This window comes from Gallus gallus, chromosome 1 (assembly GCF_016699485.2).
Source record: "Gallus gallus isolate bGalGal1 chromosome 1, bGalGal1.mat.broiler.GRCg7b, whole genome shotgun sequence".
Taxonomy (NCBI): Eukaryota; Metazoa; Chordata; class Aves; order Galliformes; family Phasianidae; genus Gallus; species Gallus gallus.
In genome coordinates this window covers 2550272-2567823 of record NC_052532.1, presented here as the reverse complement: position 1 = coordinate 2567823, position 17552 = coordinate 2550272, and the positions used below count along the sequence as shown (strand labels likewise).

At 57.1% G+C, this 17552-nt stretch overlaps 5 protein-coding genes across 8 annotated transcripts in view; 4 read left to right on the top strand and 1 right to left on the bottom strand.

Annotated features, from left to right (window-relative positions):
• Positions 1-17552, bottom strand: part of CHCHD3 (coiled-coil-helix-coiled-coil-helix domain containing 3) — a 209662-nt gene that overhangs the window by 153269 nt on the left and 38841 nt on the right. The gene's annotated exons all lie outside the window — the stretch shown is intronic.
• Positions 1435-3053, top strand: LOC121109274 (PHD finger protein 7-like). Its single transcript, XM_040663791.2, has 5 exons — positions 1435-1575; positions 1891-1982; positions 2068-2160; positions 2402-2526; positions 2684-3053. Exons 1-5 carry the CDS (start codon positions 1533-1535, stop codon positions 3006-3008), a joined length of 678 nt encoding a protein of 225 aa, XP_040519725.1. The 5' UTR covers positions 1435-1532; the 3' UTR covers positions 3009-3053.
• LOC121109716 (serine/arginine-rich splicing factor 6-like) lies at positions 3274-4580 on the top strand. Its single transcript, XM_040663856.1, has 2 exons — positions 3274-3648; positions 3814-4580. Exons 1-2 carry the CDS (start codon positions 3612-3614, stop codon positions 4395-4397), a joined length of 621 nt encoding a protein of 206 aa, XP_040519790.1. The 5' UTR covers positions 3274-3611; the 3' UTR covers positions 4398-4580.
• Positions 9016-10646, top strand: LOC121109712 (PHD finger protein 7-like). Its single transcript, XM_040663803.1, has 5 exons — positions 9016-9168; positions 9484-9575; positions 9661-9753; positions 9995-10119; positions 10277-10646. The coding sequence occupies exons 1-5, from the start codon at positions 9126-9128 to the stop codon at positions 10599-10601; spliced, it is 678 nt and encodes a 225-aa protein (XP_040519737.1). The 5' UTR covers positions 9016-9125; the 3' UTR covers positions 10602-10646.
• LOC121109715 (serine/arginine-rich splicing factor 6-like) lies at positions 10867-12172 on the top strand. The gene is made up of 2 exons (XM_040663840.1): positions 10867-11241; positions 11407-12172. The coding sequence occupies exons 1-2, from the start codon at positions 11205-11207 to the stop codon at positions 11988-11990; spliced, it is 621 nt and encodes a 206-aa protein (XP_040519774.1). The 5' UTR covers positions 10867-11204; the 3' UTR covers positions 11991-12172.

The following is a 17552-nucleotide window of genomic DNA, read 5'->3' as shown; positions in this document are numbered from 1 at the left end:
TCCCCTGCCAGGCTGGATCTCCGTCTCACCCAACACACATTTCCTGACCGAGTTTAGATGCACACTTGAAGGGAACTGTGGGCCAGTTTCCCTCCACCGACTGCGTAACAGTTCAAGCTTTGATGCGTGGAGATAAATGTTTCTTCTGAGCCGGACAAACCCAAAGACAAATGCTCATCATTCCACAAGGCATGATGCCAGCCTGCATTTCATCTCTGGCTCGACTCATCACTGCTGTGTGAGCTTCAGGGGCTTACCTTCATTTCTCCTCAAAGTCTCGGAATTCCTCACCTCCAACAGAACTTACTTATGCTTGTCTAGTAAAAGTATTTGAACGCACAAACACTCGGGTTAAATAAGACAATAAAACTGCAACTTAAAATTTAAGAAATACAGAGGAACGACAAAAGTTTGGGGAAATGGGAGCAGGCAGGTTTTCTCTCTGGAGAGAGAATAAAAAGAGCCCAAATGTCACTGCGGTGAAAAAGGCACCAAAGGAAGAGAGAGCTGAAAGCTGAGCTCAGCTGCGGTCATGAAAGCTCAAGCCACGCTAGAAGGAATATGCTTGGGCAGCTCACAGTTCACAAGCATCAAGTTTTGGGGTTTTCCTTCCGTTCCTTCAACTCAGCTTCACATTGAAGAGAAGGACACATATGCGTCTTGATGCGCATCACTGACGCTTTCCCTGCTGCCTACAACACAGAAGTGGAATCGAGGAGTTCTGCACTTTACACAAACACTGCAGATACGACGCTAAGGTCGTGCCAGCAATACAGCAGCAGAGTTGGTTACCAAAGAATCAGAGAAAGACTTGCGTTGGAAGGGACCTTACACGCTGAACTAATCCCAACCACCTGCCATGGCCACAGTTGCCACCGGGGAAGGTTACAATTAGGGCCCCATCCAGCCTGGCCTCGAACATCACCACGGGTGGGGCGTCCACAGCTCCTCTGGGCAGCCCGCGCCACTGGCTCACCAGTCTCAGAGTCAAGAATTTCCTCGAAGACTTAACCTAATCTCCTCTTCTGGATTCAAGCTCGATTACGCCATGTCCTGTCCCTATCAGACCACGTAAAAAGTCACTCACCACACACACTGGACACCAAATATGCCGTTAACTTGCAACTTTTACTAGACCCTCCCGAAACCAAGACTGGACTCAGATCAGAAGTGCTGGCGTGGAAGCCGGGCTGCAAGCGTGGCCAAGGGACAGCTGCACTTCAGCATCTGCCGCGAGGAGCAGCGCCAGCAGGTTGAGGGAGGCCGTCCTTCCTCTCAGCTGCATGGCAGCGCCGGGTCCTCACTCAGTGCTGCCTGCAACGGCTGCCACCCTCCTGCTTGAGGGCCCCCACCCACACCCCCACCGAGGCCGTGGTGACCGTGATGTCACAGTGCGTGTCAGAGTGCGCCCATTGTGACGCGCGAAGCCTGGAGCACAGCAATAGCTGCTGGGCTCAACCCGAGCGTCAGTGCGGCCTGGCGAGGCGCAGAGAGAGCAGGGACTCTCGCAGTGCTCGCTGTTAACGCACATCATGTCCGATAGGAAGCGGAAGGCCTCCAGCTCGGAGGAGCCAGGTGAGAGCACAGCATCCCTGTGCACAGCTCCCGATGCTGGGCAGAGGGGCGCTGGGCCTCTGCCTGCGGCTGAGAGATGAGCGGGGAGGAAGGGGCAGGCAGGAGCTCCCAGGCAGGCATGGGGCTGGGCCCCTCTGCTCCTCGGCAAGGGGGCCCAGCTTGGGCTGTGGCTGCCTGGGGCCTGCCGTGGCCCCTTCCCCTCCACCGCCTCCAGCCAGCACGGCAGACACAGAGCAGGACCCTGGGGACAGCCCTCAGGGACGTCTGGTCCCGCCAGCTGCTCACCGCTGCTCGCATTTGCTCTCTCCTCTGCAGTGTGTGCGCTGTGTGGCCAGGCAGATGTCGACCCGGACATCTGCGGGCACACACTTTTCGAGACTGGGATTCGTGTCCATGAGTTCTGCTTGGTGAGTTCCCCCATGGGCACCTTCCACATTCCTGCCGGGGATGCTCCCTGTCCTTCCGTCCTAATCAGCTCTTTCTCTCCTACAGACGTCTGCCAACATCACGGCTAAAGCAAGACCAGGAATTGAGGTCCTCCCGCTTGCTGCCATCGCACGCAAGGTCAGGCAGGCAAACAAGAAGGTGAGGACCTGTACAGAGCAGGCAGGTTTGGGCCAGCAGGGGCTCACTCCAGCTTACTCTCGACCCAATGTCCAACTGCCTCCAGGACAAAGTCCTGCCCATACGACATCAGCCCTGCCCGCCAGGCAGCTTTGCAGAGAGGCTCCCTGCAGTGCCCACATCCTCTGCCCTGCCCAGAGGTGTGGGGCCAGCCGTGGAGGCCCTCAGCCTGTCGCTCATGGGGCTCTTCTGCTCTTTCCAGCAATGCTGTGTTTGCGGCGAGAGGGGGGCTGCCATCACATGCGCAGAGAGAGGCTGTGCACGCAGCTTCCATCTGCCCTGTGCCAAGGACGGCGAATGCATCACCCAGTACTTTGGAGACTACAGGTAAGGGCTCTCAGCAGCAGCCAAGCCACGGAGGAACCCACGGTTACACCTCCCAGCAGCCTGACAGAGCCAGAGCCAGGGCCCGGGGGCTCCTTCCTGGTCCCCTGCCCTCCTCGCAGCACTTCTCACCGTGCCCATCCCTTCCGTCTTCCCCCAGGTCCTTCTGCTGGGAGCACCGCCCTCAACAGGCCACTCAGGAAGCTCCAGCACAAGGCACCATCTGCCTCGTCTGCTTGGAGCCTGTGGGGGACAGCTTGTCCTACCACACCATGGTGTGCCCAGCCTGCAAACACGTCTGGTTCCACCGGGACTGCATCCAGGTAGGAGCCCACCCCGCACCCTGCAGGCACGCTCGGTGCTCAGCAGCACCAGGCGCTGCTCACGCTCACCCTGCTTGTGCTTCTCCTGCAGCAACAGGCCTTGAGTGCTGGCACTGCGTACTTCGAGTGCCCCGGCTGCCGAGACTACATTCTCTTCTGTGAAGAGATGTCCAACATGGGGATCCACATCCCATTAAGGTTGGTGTCCTGCCCAGTTCTGCTGACGTTAAGGCTGCAGTGCTGGGCCTGCCCAGGGACTGGCTCAGCAGCCATGGCCCTTGGCTGTCGCATGACCATGTGCCCCAGCTTCGTGGAGAAGCTGGAAGCGGACATGGGGTGGATGAGATGGGATAACCTTGGGTCTTATGCTGGGCACACTGGGGGCTCATCGCTTCCCTTCCCTTCTCTTGTAGAGATGCATCGTGGGAGGACGAGGAGTCCTATGAACCCCTTCTAGAGATGCACAGCCGCTGCGATGCCAGCCAGTGCCTTTACCACGGAGGCAGAGAGCAGGCACAGAGTAGGGGGTGAGTTACCACAGCAGCTCGCTGGGGCTCTGCGGGGGATCTCAGCCTCACCGCAGGCTGGGGGAGCAAGCACTGAGCAACAGGGACGTGCTGTGTCGGGAACTCCCTGGCTTGGATCACTCGGCCCTCACAGCCACAACCTCTTTGCTTCCCCAGGCCCTGGGAGCTCATCCTGTGCAGCTCCTGTGCTGCTGAGGGCACCCATCGACAGTGCTCCCACTTGAGCAACACCACAGACATGTGGGAGTGCAACAGCTGTGCTGGCCTGGCTACCGGTAAGAGGCAATCAGCCGCGAGGCACCGCGCTGGGGCCAGGCAAGGCCTGCCTGCAAGTGCTCGGGCCACCGTTGCCAGAGTCTGTCTGCCCCAAGTGGGATGGCAGATCCCACTGGGCTGCTGCTGCAGCTCCAGGCTCACGACCTTCCTGCCTCCCCTTACAGCCTCCAGCGCCAACGCTGAGTTCGCCGCTCCCAGCACTGCCAGCCAGACGGCTCCGGCTCCGGGTCCATCCAGCAGCTCCATGGAGCCTGAGACCTTCGGCTCCATGCCCGACAGCCAGGCAGCGTTGGGGACATCACAGAGCTCCCAGCTGCCTGAGCACAGCGACCTGCCCAGTGTGCCTGAGACGGAGCAGGGGACAAACGGCACACGTTCATCGGAGGACCGGGCTACCCCTGAGCAGCTGCGAGGACGCCGTGGGAGCAGGCGAACAGCAGCCCCACGTGCTGAGAGCGACTCCCACGCAGCCACCAGGCGGAGGGCATCAGGCTCCTCCAGGGCGTCTCCGGCAGCTGCACGCAGAAGACGTCGCAGGCAGCGTTCAGGAAGAAGCCGCACACGGAGCCGCTCCCCGCTGCAACGTCGGGACCCGAGCTCCCAGAGCCGGCCAAGAAGACGCCATGGCAGCAGGCGAAGGCCAGCCTCAAGGGAGCAGAGCGCCACCCGCAGATCAACAAGATCTGCCACTTCGAGGTCCCCAAGGGCTTCCAGAGTGCCGCGACGCAGGGGACAGGCCAGGCGCTGAAGGCGGACCCAGACCCTCACCCAAAGCCCTCCCCTTTCTTACTTCAAAACCATCCCCCCTTGACCTATCGCCATCCACCCTTGGCAAACAGTCATACCCCCCTCCCCATCCCCCCTGCTTTCTCTGGTCCCAAGAGTCCAACACAATAAAGATCAGAGATCCCCCCCAGACAGCTGTCGGTTTCATCCTTCCCCGCTTCTGCTGACATGGGCAGAGGTAGGGACCTTGACAACACGGTTGTCTCCTCCCCAGACCTCCCTTCACCTGGCCCAGTCCAGGCTGAGCTGCGTTCGGGCCACATCCCCAGCGGGGCACAGGGCCCCCCATTCCTCAAGAACCCAGGCCGCACTGGCAGGGGCAGCCCGGTGCTGGGCTTGGGGTGCCACCGTCTTCAGGGTACATGGCAGGTCCAGGGCTGCTTCCAGCTGCGTCACAGCTTGGGCTTTCCTCCTGCACGTGGGCACTGCTGCCACGTCTGAGGGGGAACGTTTCTAAGCTCAGGGAGGGAAGCCTTAGCGTGGATGCCAGGACCAAGTTCTTCACAGAGAGAGTGCTGAGGTGCTGGGATAGGCAGCCCACAGACGACGTGGGTGCTCCATCCCTGGACGCCTTTGGAGCCAACGACAACTCAGCAGGCCCTGCAACCGCTCCAACCCTCCAACGCAGGCGGCAGTTGCTCCAGCTGTCACAACGAGGCCTGCAGCTGCTTCAACCCTGCTGACAGGCCCTGCCGTTGTGACGGGCCCTGTGCTTGCCCCAGCCCTTACGCTGGGTGCTGTGGTTGCTCTAAGCCCTGCCGTGGGCCGTGCGCTTGCTTCTGCCCTCGAGACAGGCCCTGAGCTTGTGACAGGCCCTGCGACAGGCCCTGCAGCTGCTCCAGGCCCTGTGAGAGGACTGGTGGCTCAGCCACAGAACCCATCTGTGCCACTGCCAGGTGCCCGTGGTCACAAGCTCACCAGAGAAAACGGCTGAGAATGTCGGCGCATTCAGTAAGGAAATAAACTTCCACAAAGATGGGAACGGGGGAAGAGGATGAGGACGGAGCCGAGCCATCGCAAGAAATCTGCAGGAAACAGCTCAGGGAGAGGCAGGGACCCGCAGTCCCCTCACAGAGTGCGAGCACAGGGGCTCTGAGGCGCTGTGAGCGGAGCCACGAGTGACGGGGTCAAATCCTGAACGTACAAAGGCTCCTCTCAGGGGCCGTGCTCAACCAGGAGCGTGGCTGAACAGAGCCAGCAGACAGACTGTGGCACAGCCGTTGGCGCAGGCACGGCGAGCAGGGAAGGCAGACTCTCCCTCCCCACTCAGGAGACCACCTCACCTATTGGCTTCCTCCTCGACAACAAACCTAGCCGTGGCCTCCACCAGGAAGAAAGCTCTTGCCAAAAAGAACGCACCTACCCAAACTGCGTGCCTACCCAGGAATACAGCTCCTCAGGTCTCGGGCCGCACGGAGTGCCCGAGCCTGCTGCTGCCATCCGAGGGCGGCAGAGAGACCACCTGCATGAGGTGAGAGCAGGTGGATGGTCTGCTCAGCCTGGTGGCAGCGCTCTCGGGGGAGCTGGGGACACTAAGGAATGCCAGGCAATTAGAATCACAGAATGCTGTGGGCTGGAAGGGACCTTTCACACCATCTCGTTCCAGCCCCCCCCGCCGCAGGCAGGGACGCCAACCACCACACCAGGCTGCCCAGGGCCCCATCCAGCCTGGCCTTGAATGCTTCCAGGGAGGGGGCATCCACAGCCTCCTTGGGCAACCCGTTCCAGTGTCTCACCACCCTCACAGTAACGCATTACTTCCTAATATTCAGTCCAAATCATCCCTCTTCCAGTTCCAAGCCATTTCCCCTCGTCCTGTCGCAACATGCCCTCATGAAACGTCCCTCCCCAGCTTTTCCGCAGCCCCCGTTCCAGTACTGACGGGCCGCCAGAAGGTCTCCTCGCAGCCTTCTCTTCTCCATGCTGAAGTACCCAAAACTCCCTCAGCCTGTCCCCGTCCCTGAGCTGCTCCAGCCCTCTGATCATCTTCGTGGCCCTCCCCTGGCCCTGCCCCAACAACTCCATCTCCTTCTTGCGTTGGGGGCTCCAGAACTCGACGCAATAGGCATGGTTTAGGCATGGCTTAGGCATGGCTTAGTGGGCAATATTGCTGAGGGGTGGACAGTTGGTCTAGGTGATCTCAGAGGTCTTCTCCAGCCTTCCTCCAACATTCGAGGATCTCTGAGTCTACGATTCTATGATTCTAAGAACAGGCAGAACTCACAGAGGTGACAATAACTGTCCAACTCCTGACTACGGATGAAAAGACTTCAGCCATCATCTGGCTGAGCACTGTGCCCCCTGGCCGCTCTGCTAACAGGAGAACGGGGCCTGCGGCCCGAACCTAGCGGGCAGCAACGCCAGGCATCTGGGATCCCTTTGAAGGGAAGAGGACACTGACAAAGCCATTGGGAAAGGGATATCTCCTATGGAAGCGATTCTTTCTCTGCCAGGAAGGAAAAGTATCCTTTCAGATAAGATCTGGGATGTTACCCCGGCAAGCGGAAAGGTGTCGAGGGAAGCCTGAGGGAATTAGCTGCGCTCGGAGGTGGCGTATAATCTTGAACAAAAAGGGAGATAGACATAGATTGGATGTTGGGAGGAAATCCTTTAGTCGGAGGGCAACGATGCACTGGAACAGGTTGCCCAGAGAAGCTGTGGAGCTGCCACTCTCTTGCTTGGCAGGTGAGGGCCCGCACCCACATCCCCCATGACCACGTGGTGAGGTGACCACAGTGCCACAGAGGGTGGCAGGGAGCGGCCACTGTCACCCATCAGACCGGCCAGGACTTCTGGTGCCCAACTTGAAAGGACTTCGACAAGTTTAGATTCCGAGCAGCATTTCTTATTTCTGGGACTACTCTGGCTTCAGGGATTTGGGATCCCCGTGGAGGAGACTGTCCTTTCCACAGGAACAAACTTAGAAAAATGCTAGTACGTTAAGAAATATGGAAATGTTGTGAAAGCATACAAACAAGCTGCCTGCTAGTAGCCTAGCCACAGCAGTACTTCTCGGACTGTCTCTTGCCAGTCCCTTTAAACCTCTCCTTTCACCTACAATTTACGGGGCAAGCAGCCTTACAGAGCAAACAGCAGAGCTCAATATGCTCTGCCAGCGCACGCTCTACTAACACCCGTGTCTTTCGCCGTGGACGCGGATCCCCTGCCAGGCTGGATCTCCGTCTCACCCAACACACATTTCCTGACCGAGTTTAGATGCACACTTGAAGGGAACTGTGGGCCAGTTTCCCTCCACCGACTGCGTAACAGTTCAAGCTTTGATGCGTGGAGATAAATGTTTCTTCTGAGCCGGACAAACCCAAAGACAAATGCTCATCATTCCACAAGGCATGATGCCAGCCTGCATTTCATCTCTGGCTCGACTCATCACTGCTGTGTGAGCTTCAGGGGCTTACTTCATTTCTCCTCAAAGTCTCGGAATTCCTCACCTCCAACAGAACTTACTTATGCTTGTCTAGTAAAAGTATTTGAACGCACAAACACTCGGGTTAAATAAGACAATAAAACTGCAACTTAAAATTTAAGAAATACAGAGGAACGACAAAAGTTTGGGGAAATGGGAGCAGGCAGGTTTTCTCTCTGGAGAGAGAATAAAAAGAGCCCAAATGTCACTGCGGTGAAAAAGGCACCAAAGGAAGAGAGAGCTGAAAGCTGAGCTCAGCTGCGGTCATGAAAGCTCAAGCCACGCTAGAAGGAATATGCTTGGGCAGCTCACAGTTCACAAACATCAAGTTTTGGGGTTTTCCTTCCGTTCCTTCAACTCAGCTTCACATTGAAGAGAAGGACACATATGCGTCTTGATGCGCATCACTGACGCTTTCCCTGCTGCCTACAACACAGAAGTGGAATCGAGGAGTTCTGCACTTTACACAAACACTGCAGATACGACGCTAAGGTCGTGCCAGCAATACAGCAGCAGAGTTGGTTACCAAAGAATCAGAGAAAGACTTGCGTTGGAAGGGACCTTACACGCTGAACTAATCCCAACCACCTGCCATGGCCACAGTTGCCACCGGGGAAGGTTACAATTAGGGCCCCATCCAGCCTGGCCTCGAACATCACCACGGGTGGGGCGTCCACAGCTCCTCTGGGCAGCCCGCGCCACTGGCTCACCAGTCTCAGAGTCAAGAATTTCCTCGAAGACTTAACCTAATCTCCTCTTCTGGATTCAAGCTCGATTACGCCATGTCCTGTCCCTATCAGACCACGTAAAAAGTCACTCACCACACACACTGGACACCAAATATGCCGTTAACTTGCAACTTTTACTAGACCCTCCCGAAACCAAGACTGGACTCAGATCAGAAGTGCTGGCGTGGAACCCGGGCTGCAAGCGTGGCCAAGGGACAGCTGCACTTCAGCATCTGCCGCGAGGAGCAGCGCCAGCAGGTTGAGGGAGGCCGTCCTTCCTCTCAGCTGCATGGCAGCGCCGGGTCCTCACTCAGTGCTGCCTGCAACGGCTGCCACCCTCCTGCTTGAGGGCCCCCACCCACACCCCCACCGAGGCCGTGGTGACCGTGATGTCACAGTGCGTGTCAGAGTGCGCCCATTGTGACGCGCGAAGCCTGGAGCACAGCAATAGCTGCTGGGCTCAACCCGAGCGTCAGTGCGGCCTGGCGAGGCGCAGAGAGAGCAGGGACTCTCGCAGTGCTCGCTGTTAACGCACATCATGTCCGATAGGAAGCGGAAGGCCTCCAGCTCGGAGGAGCCAGGTGAGAGCACAGCATCCCTGTGCACAGCTCCCGATGCTGGGCAGAGGGGCGCTGGGCCTCTGCCTGCGGCTGAGAGATGAGCGGGGAGGAAGGGGCAGGCAGGAGCTCCCAGGCAGGCATGGGGCTGGGCCCCTCTGCTCCTCGGCAAGGGGGCCCAGCTTGGGCTGTGGCTGCCTGGGGCCTGCCGTGGCCCCTTCCCCTCCACCGCCTCCAGCCAGCACGGCAGACACAGAGCAGGACCCTGGGGACAGCCCTCAGGGACGTCTGGTCCCGCCAGCTGCTCACCGCTGCTCGCATTTGCTCTCTCCTCTGCAGTGTGTGCGCTGTGTGGCCAGGCAGATGTCGACCCGGACATCTGCGGGCACACACTTTTCGAGACTGGGATTCGTGTCCATGAGTTCTGCTTGGTGAGTTCCCCCATGGGCACCTTCCACATTCCTGCCGGGGATGCTCCCTGTCCTTCCGTCCTAATCAGCTCTTTCTCTCCTACAGACGTCTGCCAACATCACGGCTAAAGCAAGACCAGGAATTGAGGTCCTCCCGCTTGCTGCCATCGCACGCAAGGTCAGGCAGGCAAACAAGAAGGTGAGGACCTGTACAGAGCAGGCAGGTTTGGGCCAGCAGGGGCTCACTCCAGCTTACTCTCGACCCAATGTCCAACTGCCTCCAGGACAAAGTCCTGCCCATACCAGATCAGCCCTGCCCGCCAGGCAGCTTTGCAGAGGGGCACCCTGCAGTGCCCACATCCTCTGCCCTGCCCAGAGGTGTGGGGCCAGCCGTGGAGGCCCTCAGCCTGTCGCTCATGGGGCTCTTCTGCTCTTTCCAGCAATGCTGTGTTTGCGGCGAGAGGGGGGCTGCCATCACATGCGCAGAGAGAGGCTGTGCACGCAGCTTCCATCTGCCCTGCGCCAAGGACGGCGAATGCATCACCCAGTACTTTGGAGACTACAGGTAAGGGCTCTCAGCAGCAGCCAAGCCACGGAGGAACCCACGGTTACACCTCCCAGCAGCCTGACAGAGCCAGAGCCAGGGCCCGGGGGCTCCTTCCTGGTCCCCTGCCCTCCTCGCAGCACTTCTCACCGTGCCCATCCCTTCCGTCTTCCCCCAGGTCCTTCTGCTGGGAGCACCGCCCTCAACAGGCCACTCAGGAAGCTCCAGCACAAGGCACCATCTGCCTCGTCTGCTTGGAGCCTGTGGGGGACAGCTTGTCCTACCACACCATGGTGTGCCCAGCCTGCAAACACGTCTGGTTCCACCGGGACTGCATCCAGGTAGGAGCCCACCCCGCACCCTGCAGGCACGCTCGGTGCTCAGCAGCACCAGGCGCTGCTCACGCTCACCCTGCTTGTGCTTCTCCTGCAGCAACAGGCCTTGAGTGCTGGCACTGCGTACTTCGAGTGCCCCGGCTGCCGAGACTACATTCTCTTCTGTGAAGAGATGTCCAACATGGGGATCCACATCCCATTAAGGTTGGTGTCCTGCCCAGTTCTGCTGACGTTAAGGCTGCAGTGCTGGGCCTGCCCAGGGACTGGCTCAGCAGCCATGGCCCTTGGCTGTCGCATGACCATGTGCCCCAGCTTCGTGGAGAAGCTGGAAGCGGACATGGGGTGGATGAGATGGGATAACCTTGGGTCTTATGCTGGGCACACTGGGGGCTCATCGCTTCCCTTCCCTTCTCTTGTAGAGATGCATCGTGGGAGGACGAGGAGTCCTATGAACCCCTTCTAGAGATGCACAGCCGCTGCGATGCCAGCCAGTGCCTTTACCACGGAGGCAGAGAGCAGGCACAGAGTAGGGGGTGAGTTACCACAGCAGCTCGCTGGGGCTCTGCGGGGGATCTCAGCCTCACCGCAGGCTGGGGGAGCAAGCACTGAGCAACAGGGACGTGCTGTGTCGGGAACTCCCTGGCTTGGATCACTCGGCCCTCACAGCCACAACCTCTTTGCTTCCCCAGGCCCTGGGAGCTCATCCTGTGCAGCTCCTGTGCTGCTGAGGGCACCCATCGACAGTGCTCCCACTTGAGCAACACCACAGACATGTGGGAGTGCAACAGCTGTGCTGGCCTGGCTACCGGTAAGAGGCAATCAGCCGCGAGGCACCGCGCTGGGGCCAGGCAAGGCCTGCCTGCAAGTGCTCGGGCCACCGTTGCCAGAGTCTGTCTGCCCCAAGTGGGATGGCAGATCCCACTGGGCTGCTGCTGCAGCTCCAGGCTCACGACCTTCCTGCCTCCCCTTACAGCCTCCAGCGCCAACGCTGAGTTCGCCGCTCCCAGCACTGCCAGCCAGACGGCTCCGGCTCCGGGTCCATCCAGCAGCTCCATGGAGCCTGAGACCTTCGGCTCCATGCCCGACAGCCAGGCAGCGTTGGGGACATCACAGAGCTCCCAGCTGCCTGAGCACAGCGACCTGCCCAGTGTGCCTGAGACGGAGCAGGGGACAAACGGCACACGTTCATCGGAGGACCGGGCTACCCCTGAGCAGCTGCGAGGACGCCGTGGGAGCAGGCGAACAGCAGCCCCACGTGCTGAGAGCGACTCCCACGCAGCCACCAGGCGGAGGGCATCAGGCTCCTCCAGGGCGTCTCCGGCAGCTGCACGCAGAAGACGTCGCAGGCAGCGTTCAGGAAGAAGCCGCACACGGAGCCGCTCCCCGCTGCAACGTCGGGACCCGAGCTCCCAGAGCCGGCCAAGAAGACGCCATGGCAGCAGGCGAAGGCCAGCCTCAAGGGAGCAGAGCGCCACCCGCAGATCAACAAGATCTGCCACTTCGAGGTCCCCAAGGGCTTCCAGAGTGCCGCGACGCAGGGGACAGGCCAGGCGCTGAAGGCGGACCCGGACCCTCACCCAAAGCCCTCCCCTTTCTTACTTCAAAACCATCCCCCCTTGACCTATCGCCATCCACCCTTGGCAAACAGTCATACCCCCCTCCCCATCCCCCCTGCTTTCTCTGGTCCCAAGAGTCCAACACAATAAAGATCAGAGATCCCCCCCAGACAGCTGTCGGTTTCATCCTTCCCCGCTTCTGCTGACATGGGCAGAGGTAGGGACCTTGACAACACGGTTGTCTCCTCCCCAGACCTCCCTTCACCTGGCCCAGTCCAGGCTGAGCTGCGTTCGGGCCACATCCCCAGCGGGGCACAGGGCCCCCCATTCCTCAAGAACCCAGGCCGCACTGGCAGGGGCAGCCCGGTGCTGGGCTTGGGGTGCCACCGTCTTCAGGGTACATGGCAGGTCCAGGGCTGCTTCCAGCTGCGTCACAGCTTGGGCTTTCCTCCTGCACGTGGGCACTGCTGCCACGTCTGAGGGGGAACGTTTCTAAGCTCAGGGAGGGAAGCCTTAGCGTGGATGCCAGGACCAAGTTCTTCACAGAGAGAGTGCTGAGGTGCTGGGATAGGCAGCCCACAGACGACGTGGGTGCTCCATCCCTGGACGCCTTTGGAGCCAACGACAACTCAGCAGGCCCTGCAACCGCTCCAACCCTCCAACGCAGGCGGCAGTTGCTCCAGCTGTCACAACGAGGCCTGCAGCTGCTTCAACCCTGCTGAAAGGCCCTGCCGTTGTGACGGGCCCTGTGCTTGCCCCAGCCCTTACGCTGGGTGCTGTGGTTGCTCTAAGCCCTGCCGTGGGCCGTGCGCTTGCTTCTGCCCTCGAGACAGGCCCTGCGCTTGTGACAGGCCCTGCGACAGGCCCTGCAGCTGCTCCAGGCCCTGTGAGAGGACTGGTGGCTCAGCCACAGAACCCATCTGTGCCACTGCCAGGTGCCCGTGGTCACAAGCTCACCAGAGAAAACGGCTGAGAATGTCGGCGCATTCAGTAAGGAAATAAACTTCCACAAAGATGGGAACGGGGGAAGAGGATGAGGACGGAGCCGAGCCATCGCAAGAAATCTGCGGGAAACAGCTCAGGGAGAGGCAGGGACCCGCAGTCCCCTCACAGAGTGCGAGCGCAGGGGCTCTGAGGCGCTGTGAGCGGAGCCACGAGTGACGGGGTCAAATCCTGAACGTACAAAGGCTCCTCTCAGGGGCCGTGCTCAACCAGGAGCGTGGCTGAACAGAGCCAGCAGACAGACTGTGGCACAGCCGTTGGCGCAGGCACGGCGAGCAGGGAAGGCAGACTCTCCCTCCCCACTCAGGAGACCACCTCACCTATTGGCTTCCTCCTCGACAACAAACCTAGCCGTGGCCTCCACCAGGAAGAAAGCTCTTGCCAAAAAGAACGCACCTACCCAAACTGCGTGCCTACCCAGGAATACAGCTCCTCAGGTCTCGGGCCGCACGGAGTGCCCGAGCCTGCTGCTGCCATCCGAGGGCGGCAGAGAGACCACCTGCATGAGGTGAGAGCAGGTGGATGGTCTGCTCAGCCTGGTGGCAGCGCTCTCGGGGGAGCTGGGGACACTAAGGAATGCCAGGCAATTAAAATCACAGAATGCTGTGGGCTGGAAGGGACCTTTCACACCATCTCGTTCCAGCCCCCCCGCCGCAGGCAGGGACGCCAACCACCACACCAGGCTGCCCAGGGCCCCATCCAGCCTGGCCTTGAATGCTTCCAGGGAGGGGGCATCCACAGCCTCCTTGGGCAACCCGTTCCAGTGTCTCACCACCCTCACAGTAACGCATTACTTCCTAATATTCAGTCCAAATCAACCCTCTTCCAGTTCCAAGCCATTTCCCCTCGTCCTGTCGCAACATGCCCTCATGAAACGTCCCTCCCCAGCTTTTCCGTAGCCCCCGTTCCAGTACTGACGGGCCGCCAGAAGGTCTCCTCGCAGCCTTCTCTTCTCCATGCTGAAGTACCCAAAACTCCCTCAGCCTGTCCCCGTCCCTGAGCTGCTCCAGCCCTCTGATCATCTTCGTGGCCCTCCCCTGGCCCTGCCCCAACAACTCCATCTCCTTCTTGTGTTGGGGGCTCCAGAACTCGACGCAATAGGCATGGTTTAGGCATGGCTTAGGCATGGCTTAGTGGGCAATATTGCTGAGGGGTGGACAGTTGGTCTAGGTGATCTCAGAGGTCTTCTCCAGCCTTCCTCCAACATTCGAGGATCTCTGAGTCTACGATTCTATGATTCTAAGAACAGGCAGAACTCACAGAGGTGACAATAACTGTCCAACTCCTGACTACGGATGAAAAGACTTCAGCCATCATCTGGCTGAGCACTGTGCCCCCTGGCCGCTCTGCTAACAGGAGAACGGGGCCTGCGGCCCGAACCTAGCGGGCAGCAACGCCAGGCATCTGGGATCCCTTTGAAGGGAAGAGGACACTGACAAAGCCATTGGGAAAGGGATATCTCCTATGGAAGCGATTCTTTCTCTGCCAGGAAGGAAAAGTATCCTTTCAGATAAGATCTGGGATGTTACCCCGGCAAGTGGAAAGGTGTCGAGGGAAGCCTGAGGGAATTAGCTGCGCTCGGAGGTGGCGTATAATCTTGAACAAAAAGGGAGATAGACATAGATTGGATGTTGGGAGGAAATCCTTTAGTCAGAGGGCAACGATGCACTGGAACAGGTTGCCCAGAGAAGCTGTGGAGCTGCCACTCTCTTGCTTGGCAGGTGAGGGCCCGCACCCACATCCCCCATGACCACGTGGTGAGGTGACCACAGTGCCACAGAGGGTGGCAGGGAGCGGCCACTGTCACCCATCAGGCCGGCCAGGACTTCTGGTGCCCAACTTGAAAGGACTTCGACAAGTTTAGATTCCGAGCAGCATTTCTTATTTCTGGGACTACTCTGGCTTCAGGGATTTGGGATCCCCGTGGAGGAGACTGTCCTTTCCACAAAAACAAACTTAGAAAAATTTTTATAAATTAAGAAATGTCGAAATTTAAAAACAAACAAACAGTGCTGTAGTAGCCACAGCTATGCTCATTGGACTTCTTCCAATCCCCTTAAACCTCTCCTTTCACCTACCATTTACAGGGCAAGCAGCATTGAAGAGCAAAAAGCAGAGCTTTGCCAGTGCTCTCTCTTGTAACAGCTGCATCTTTCGAGGTGGTCATACAGCCTTTGCCACCTTAAATTCTGTCTTAACTAACACAGTTTTTCCAACTCAGTTTAGATGTAGGCTTGAAGGAAATCATGTCATGGGTAGGCCTCCCTCCTGTGTCTGTATAAGGGTTGTAGCTTTGATATGTACGCATAAACATTTCTTTTGAGCTGGACAAATCCAAATACAGATCCCAATCATTCCTCAAGGCAGAATGCCAGCCTGTATCTCATATCTGGTTCTACTTGTCATTGCTGTGAGAACTTCAGGGTCTTACCTCATTTCTTCTCCAAGTCTTGGAACATCTCACCTTCAACAGAATTTTCCTAGGGTTGCCTAGTAAAAGTATTCAACACTCAGGTTAAATGAAAAATAAAATAATTTCTTATTTTCCTCTTTAGAAAAGGAACAAAGAGGAATGGCAGAAGTTTGAGCAAGAGTGAGCAGACAGGTTTTGTCTTTGGAGAGAGAAATAAAAAAGGCCAAAAGGGCATCGCAGTGAAAAGGCACCAAAAAAAGATAACTTTCAGCTGCGCTCATCTGCAGTCAGGAAAACTCAAGCTGTGCTGGAAGGAATTTGCTTGGGCAGTCCACAGTTCATACACAGTAAATCTGAGAGTTTTCTTTCTCTTGTTTCAATAAGCTTGGTACTGAATCACTTGTGTCTGTGAGCGTAGAATACTTTTAATTTGTAGCTAAGGTATGATGCACACCATTAATGTTTTCCCTCCTGCCCACAACAAAGAAGTAGACTGGAGGAGCTGTGCACTTGAGACAAACACTGAAGATAAGACGCTCAGCTCGTGGCAGCGGTACTACAGCAGAGACGGTTGCCACAGCATCACAGAAAAGCTTGGGTTGGAGGCAACCTTAAAAGTTGAACTAGTTCCAACCACTTGCTATGGGCAGGGTTGCCGGAATATAAGGTTAGAATAGGACCCCATCCAGTATGGCCTTGAACACCTCCAGGGATGGGGCATCCACAGCTTCTCTGGGCAATCATAAAGATGCTGAAGTACAGAGCTCATTCAGCTCTGCAGGAGAGGCTGTGACTCCAGGGCATAAGGTTTACTGCTCTTGACCTGCTTAAGTTCTCTGAAAAGCTGATTGATGTCAAAGCTGGCCTTCTAAGCTCTCTCAAGTTTTGTCTCATCCCCTGAACTTAGCATCTGGAGTGAACATGAGGATCTTCTCGGATGTCTAAAGAGTGCCAGTGCTCAGCTAGGTAAGCAGAGTTTGCAAACACAGCTGTAATTCCCAATGCCTGCAGCACATGGATGCAAAGCTATTGGAAATACATGGCAGATGCCCAGAGAAGCTGTATCCCAAGGCAGTCAGAGTTTTGCTGGTTCCCCCCCCCCCCCCCCCCCCCCCCCCCCCCCCCCTTTTTTTCCTTTTCTTTCCTTGCATTACAGGTTTTACAGATGGAAGACAAATTACATGCAGGAACGGGGTAGCCCAGCAGCCACTACAGAAAACTGTGCAAACCCATCCCATCCTACAGCCCTGCTCTTGCTTCCCATGACTGCTGGAAATACTTTTCAAGTCTTTGTTGCAGACTATATTTTAAAGCTTTGATTTCTTTTTCTGTGTGACTAATTTTTAAACAGTACAGTGAAGATCTTTCCTAGGAAGGCTCCCCACTACTTAGACAAAGAAAGATAAAAAGACAAATTTCCCAGTGAAAAGAGTATTATTCCCAAGCATATATCATGATAATAAAATGTTGATTGTGCTGAAAATTTGGTGACAAATCAAAGCTGAGGAAATGCAATGAACAAAGAGAGAGCTACGTTGTAGTAGTAGTTAGAACAAAGAAGGATGATGGATGAAGAACAAAAGATGATCGTTGTAAGTTCATACAACCACACGTTGCCACTAAAGAGGCTGCAGTACAGAACTGAAGAATTGTAGGGGTTGGAAGGGACCTCACATTCAAACCCCTACCAGGGCAGTCTCAGCAGGCAGAACTGGTAGCATCCAGATGGGTCATCCCCACCATGCCCACTAAATATGGCCCTCAGTGTCGCATCTCCAAGTTTCCTGCACACCTTCAGGGACGGTAACACCACTGCCTCCCTTGGAGGTATGTTCCAGAGCAATTCCACTCATGAACCACTGAGTAAAGAATTTCCTCTAAGAGTTAATCTTATCACCTCTTCTAGACTAAAACAATTCCAGCTTGTGCTATAACTACCAAACCATGTAAAAAGCACCACACACACTAGACATCAAAAATACTGTTAACGTCCAAATGTTTACTAGACTATAGAAACCTAGACTGGACTCAGACAAGAAATGCTAGTGTGGCTCCAGGGCTACAGCCATGGCCAAGGGACAGCTCCACTCCGGGCTCAGGCTGGGGCAGCAGTGCCAGCAGGTTGAGGGAGGCTGCAATTCCTGACCT

What these genes read in the sequence shown, in the direction of transcription:
- LOC121109274 (XM_040663791.2), top strand. Translation starts at nt 1,533, where the DNA reads ATGTCCGATAGGAAGCGGAAGGCCTCCAGCTCGGAGGAGCCAG. An exon ending in CTCCAGCTCGGAGGAGCCAG is followed by an intron (nt 1,576 to 1,890) that starts GTGAGAGCACAG and finishes TCTCCTCTGCAG; the next exon opens with TGTGTGCGCTGTGTGGCCAG. An exon ending in GTGTCCATGAGTTCTGCTTG is followed by an intron (nt 1,983 to 2,067) that starts GTGAGTTCCCCC and finishes TCTCTCCTACAG; the next exon opens with ACGTCTGCCAACATCACGGC.
- LOC121109716 (XM_040663856.1), top strand. Translation starts at nt 3,612, where the DNA reads ATGTGGGAGTGCAACAGCTGTGCTGGCCTGGCTACCG. An exon ending in CTGTGCTGGCCTGGCTACCG is followed by an intron (nt 3,649 to 3,813) that starts GTAAGAGGCAAT and finishes CTCCCCTTACAG; the next exon opens with CCTCCAGCGCCAACGCTGAG.
- LOC121109712 (XM_040663803.1), top strand. Translation starts at nt 9,126, where the DNA reads ATGTCCGATAGGAAGCGGAAGGCCTCCAGCTCGGAGGAGCCAG. An exon ending in TCAGGCAGGCAAACAAGAAG is followed by an intron (nt 9,754 to 9,994) that starts GTGAGGACCTGT and finishes TGCTCTTTCCAG; the next exon opens with CAATGCTGTGTTTGCGGCGA. An exon ending in CAGTACTTTGGAGACTACAG is followed by an intron (nt 10,120 to 10,276) that starts GTAAGGGCTCTC and finishes GTCTTCCCCCAG; the next exon opens with GTCCTTCTGCTGGGAGCACC.
- LOC121109715 (XM_040663840.1), top strand. Translation starts at nt 11,205, where the DNA reads ATGTGGGAGTGCAACAGCTGTGCTGGCCTGGCTACCG. An exon ending in CTGTGCTGGCCTGGCTACCG is followed by an intron (nt 11,242 to 11,406) that starts GTAAGAGGCAAT and finishes CTCCCCTTACAG; the next exon opens with CCTCCAGCGCCAACGCTGAG.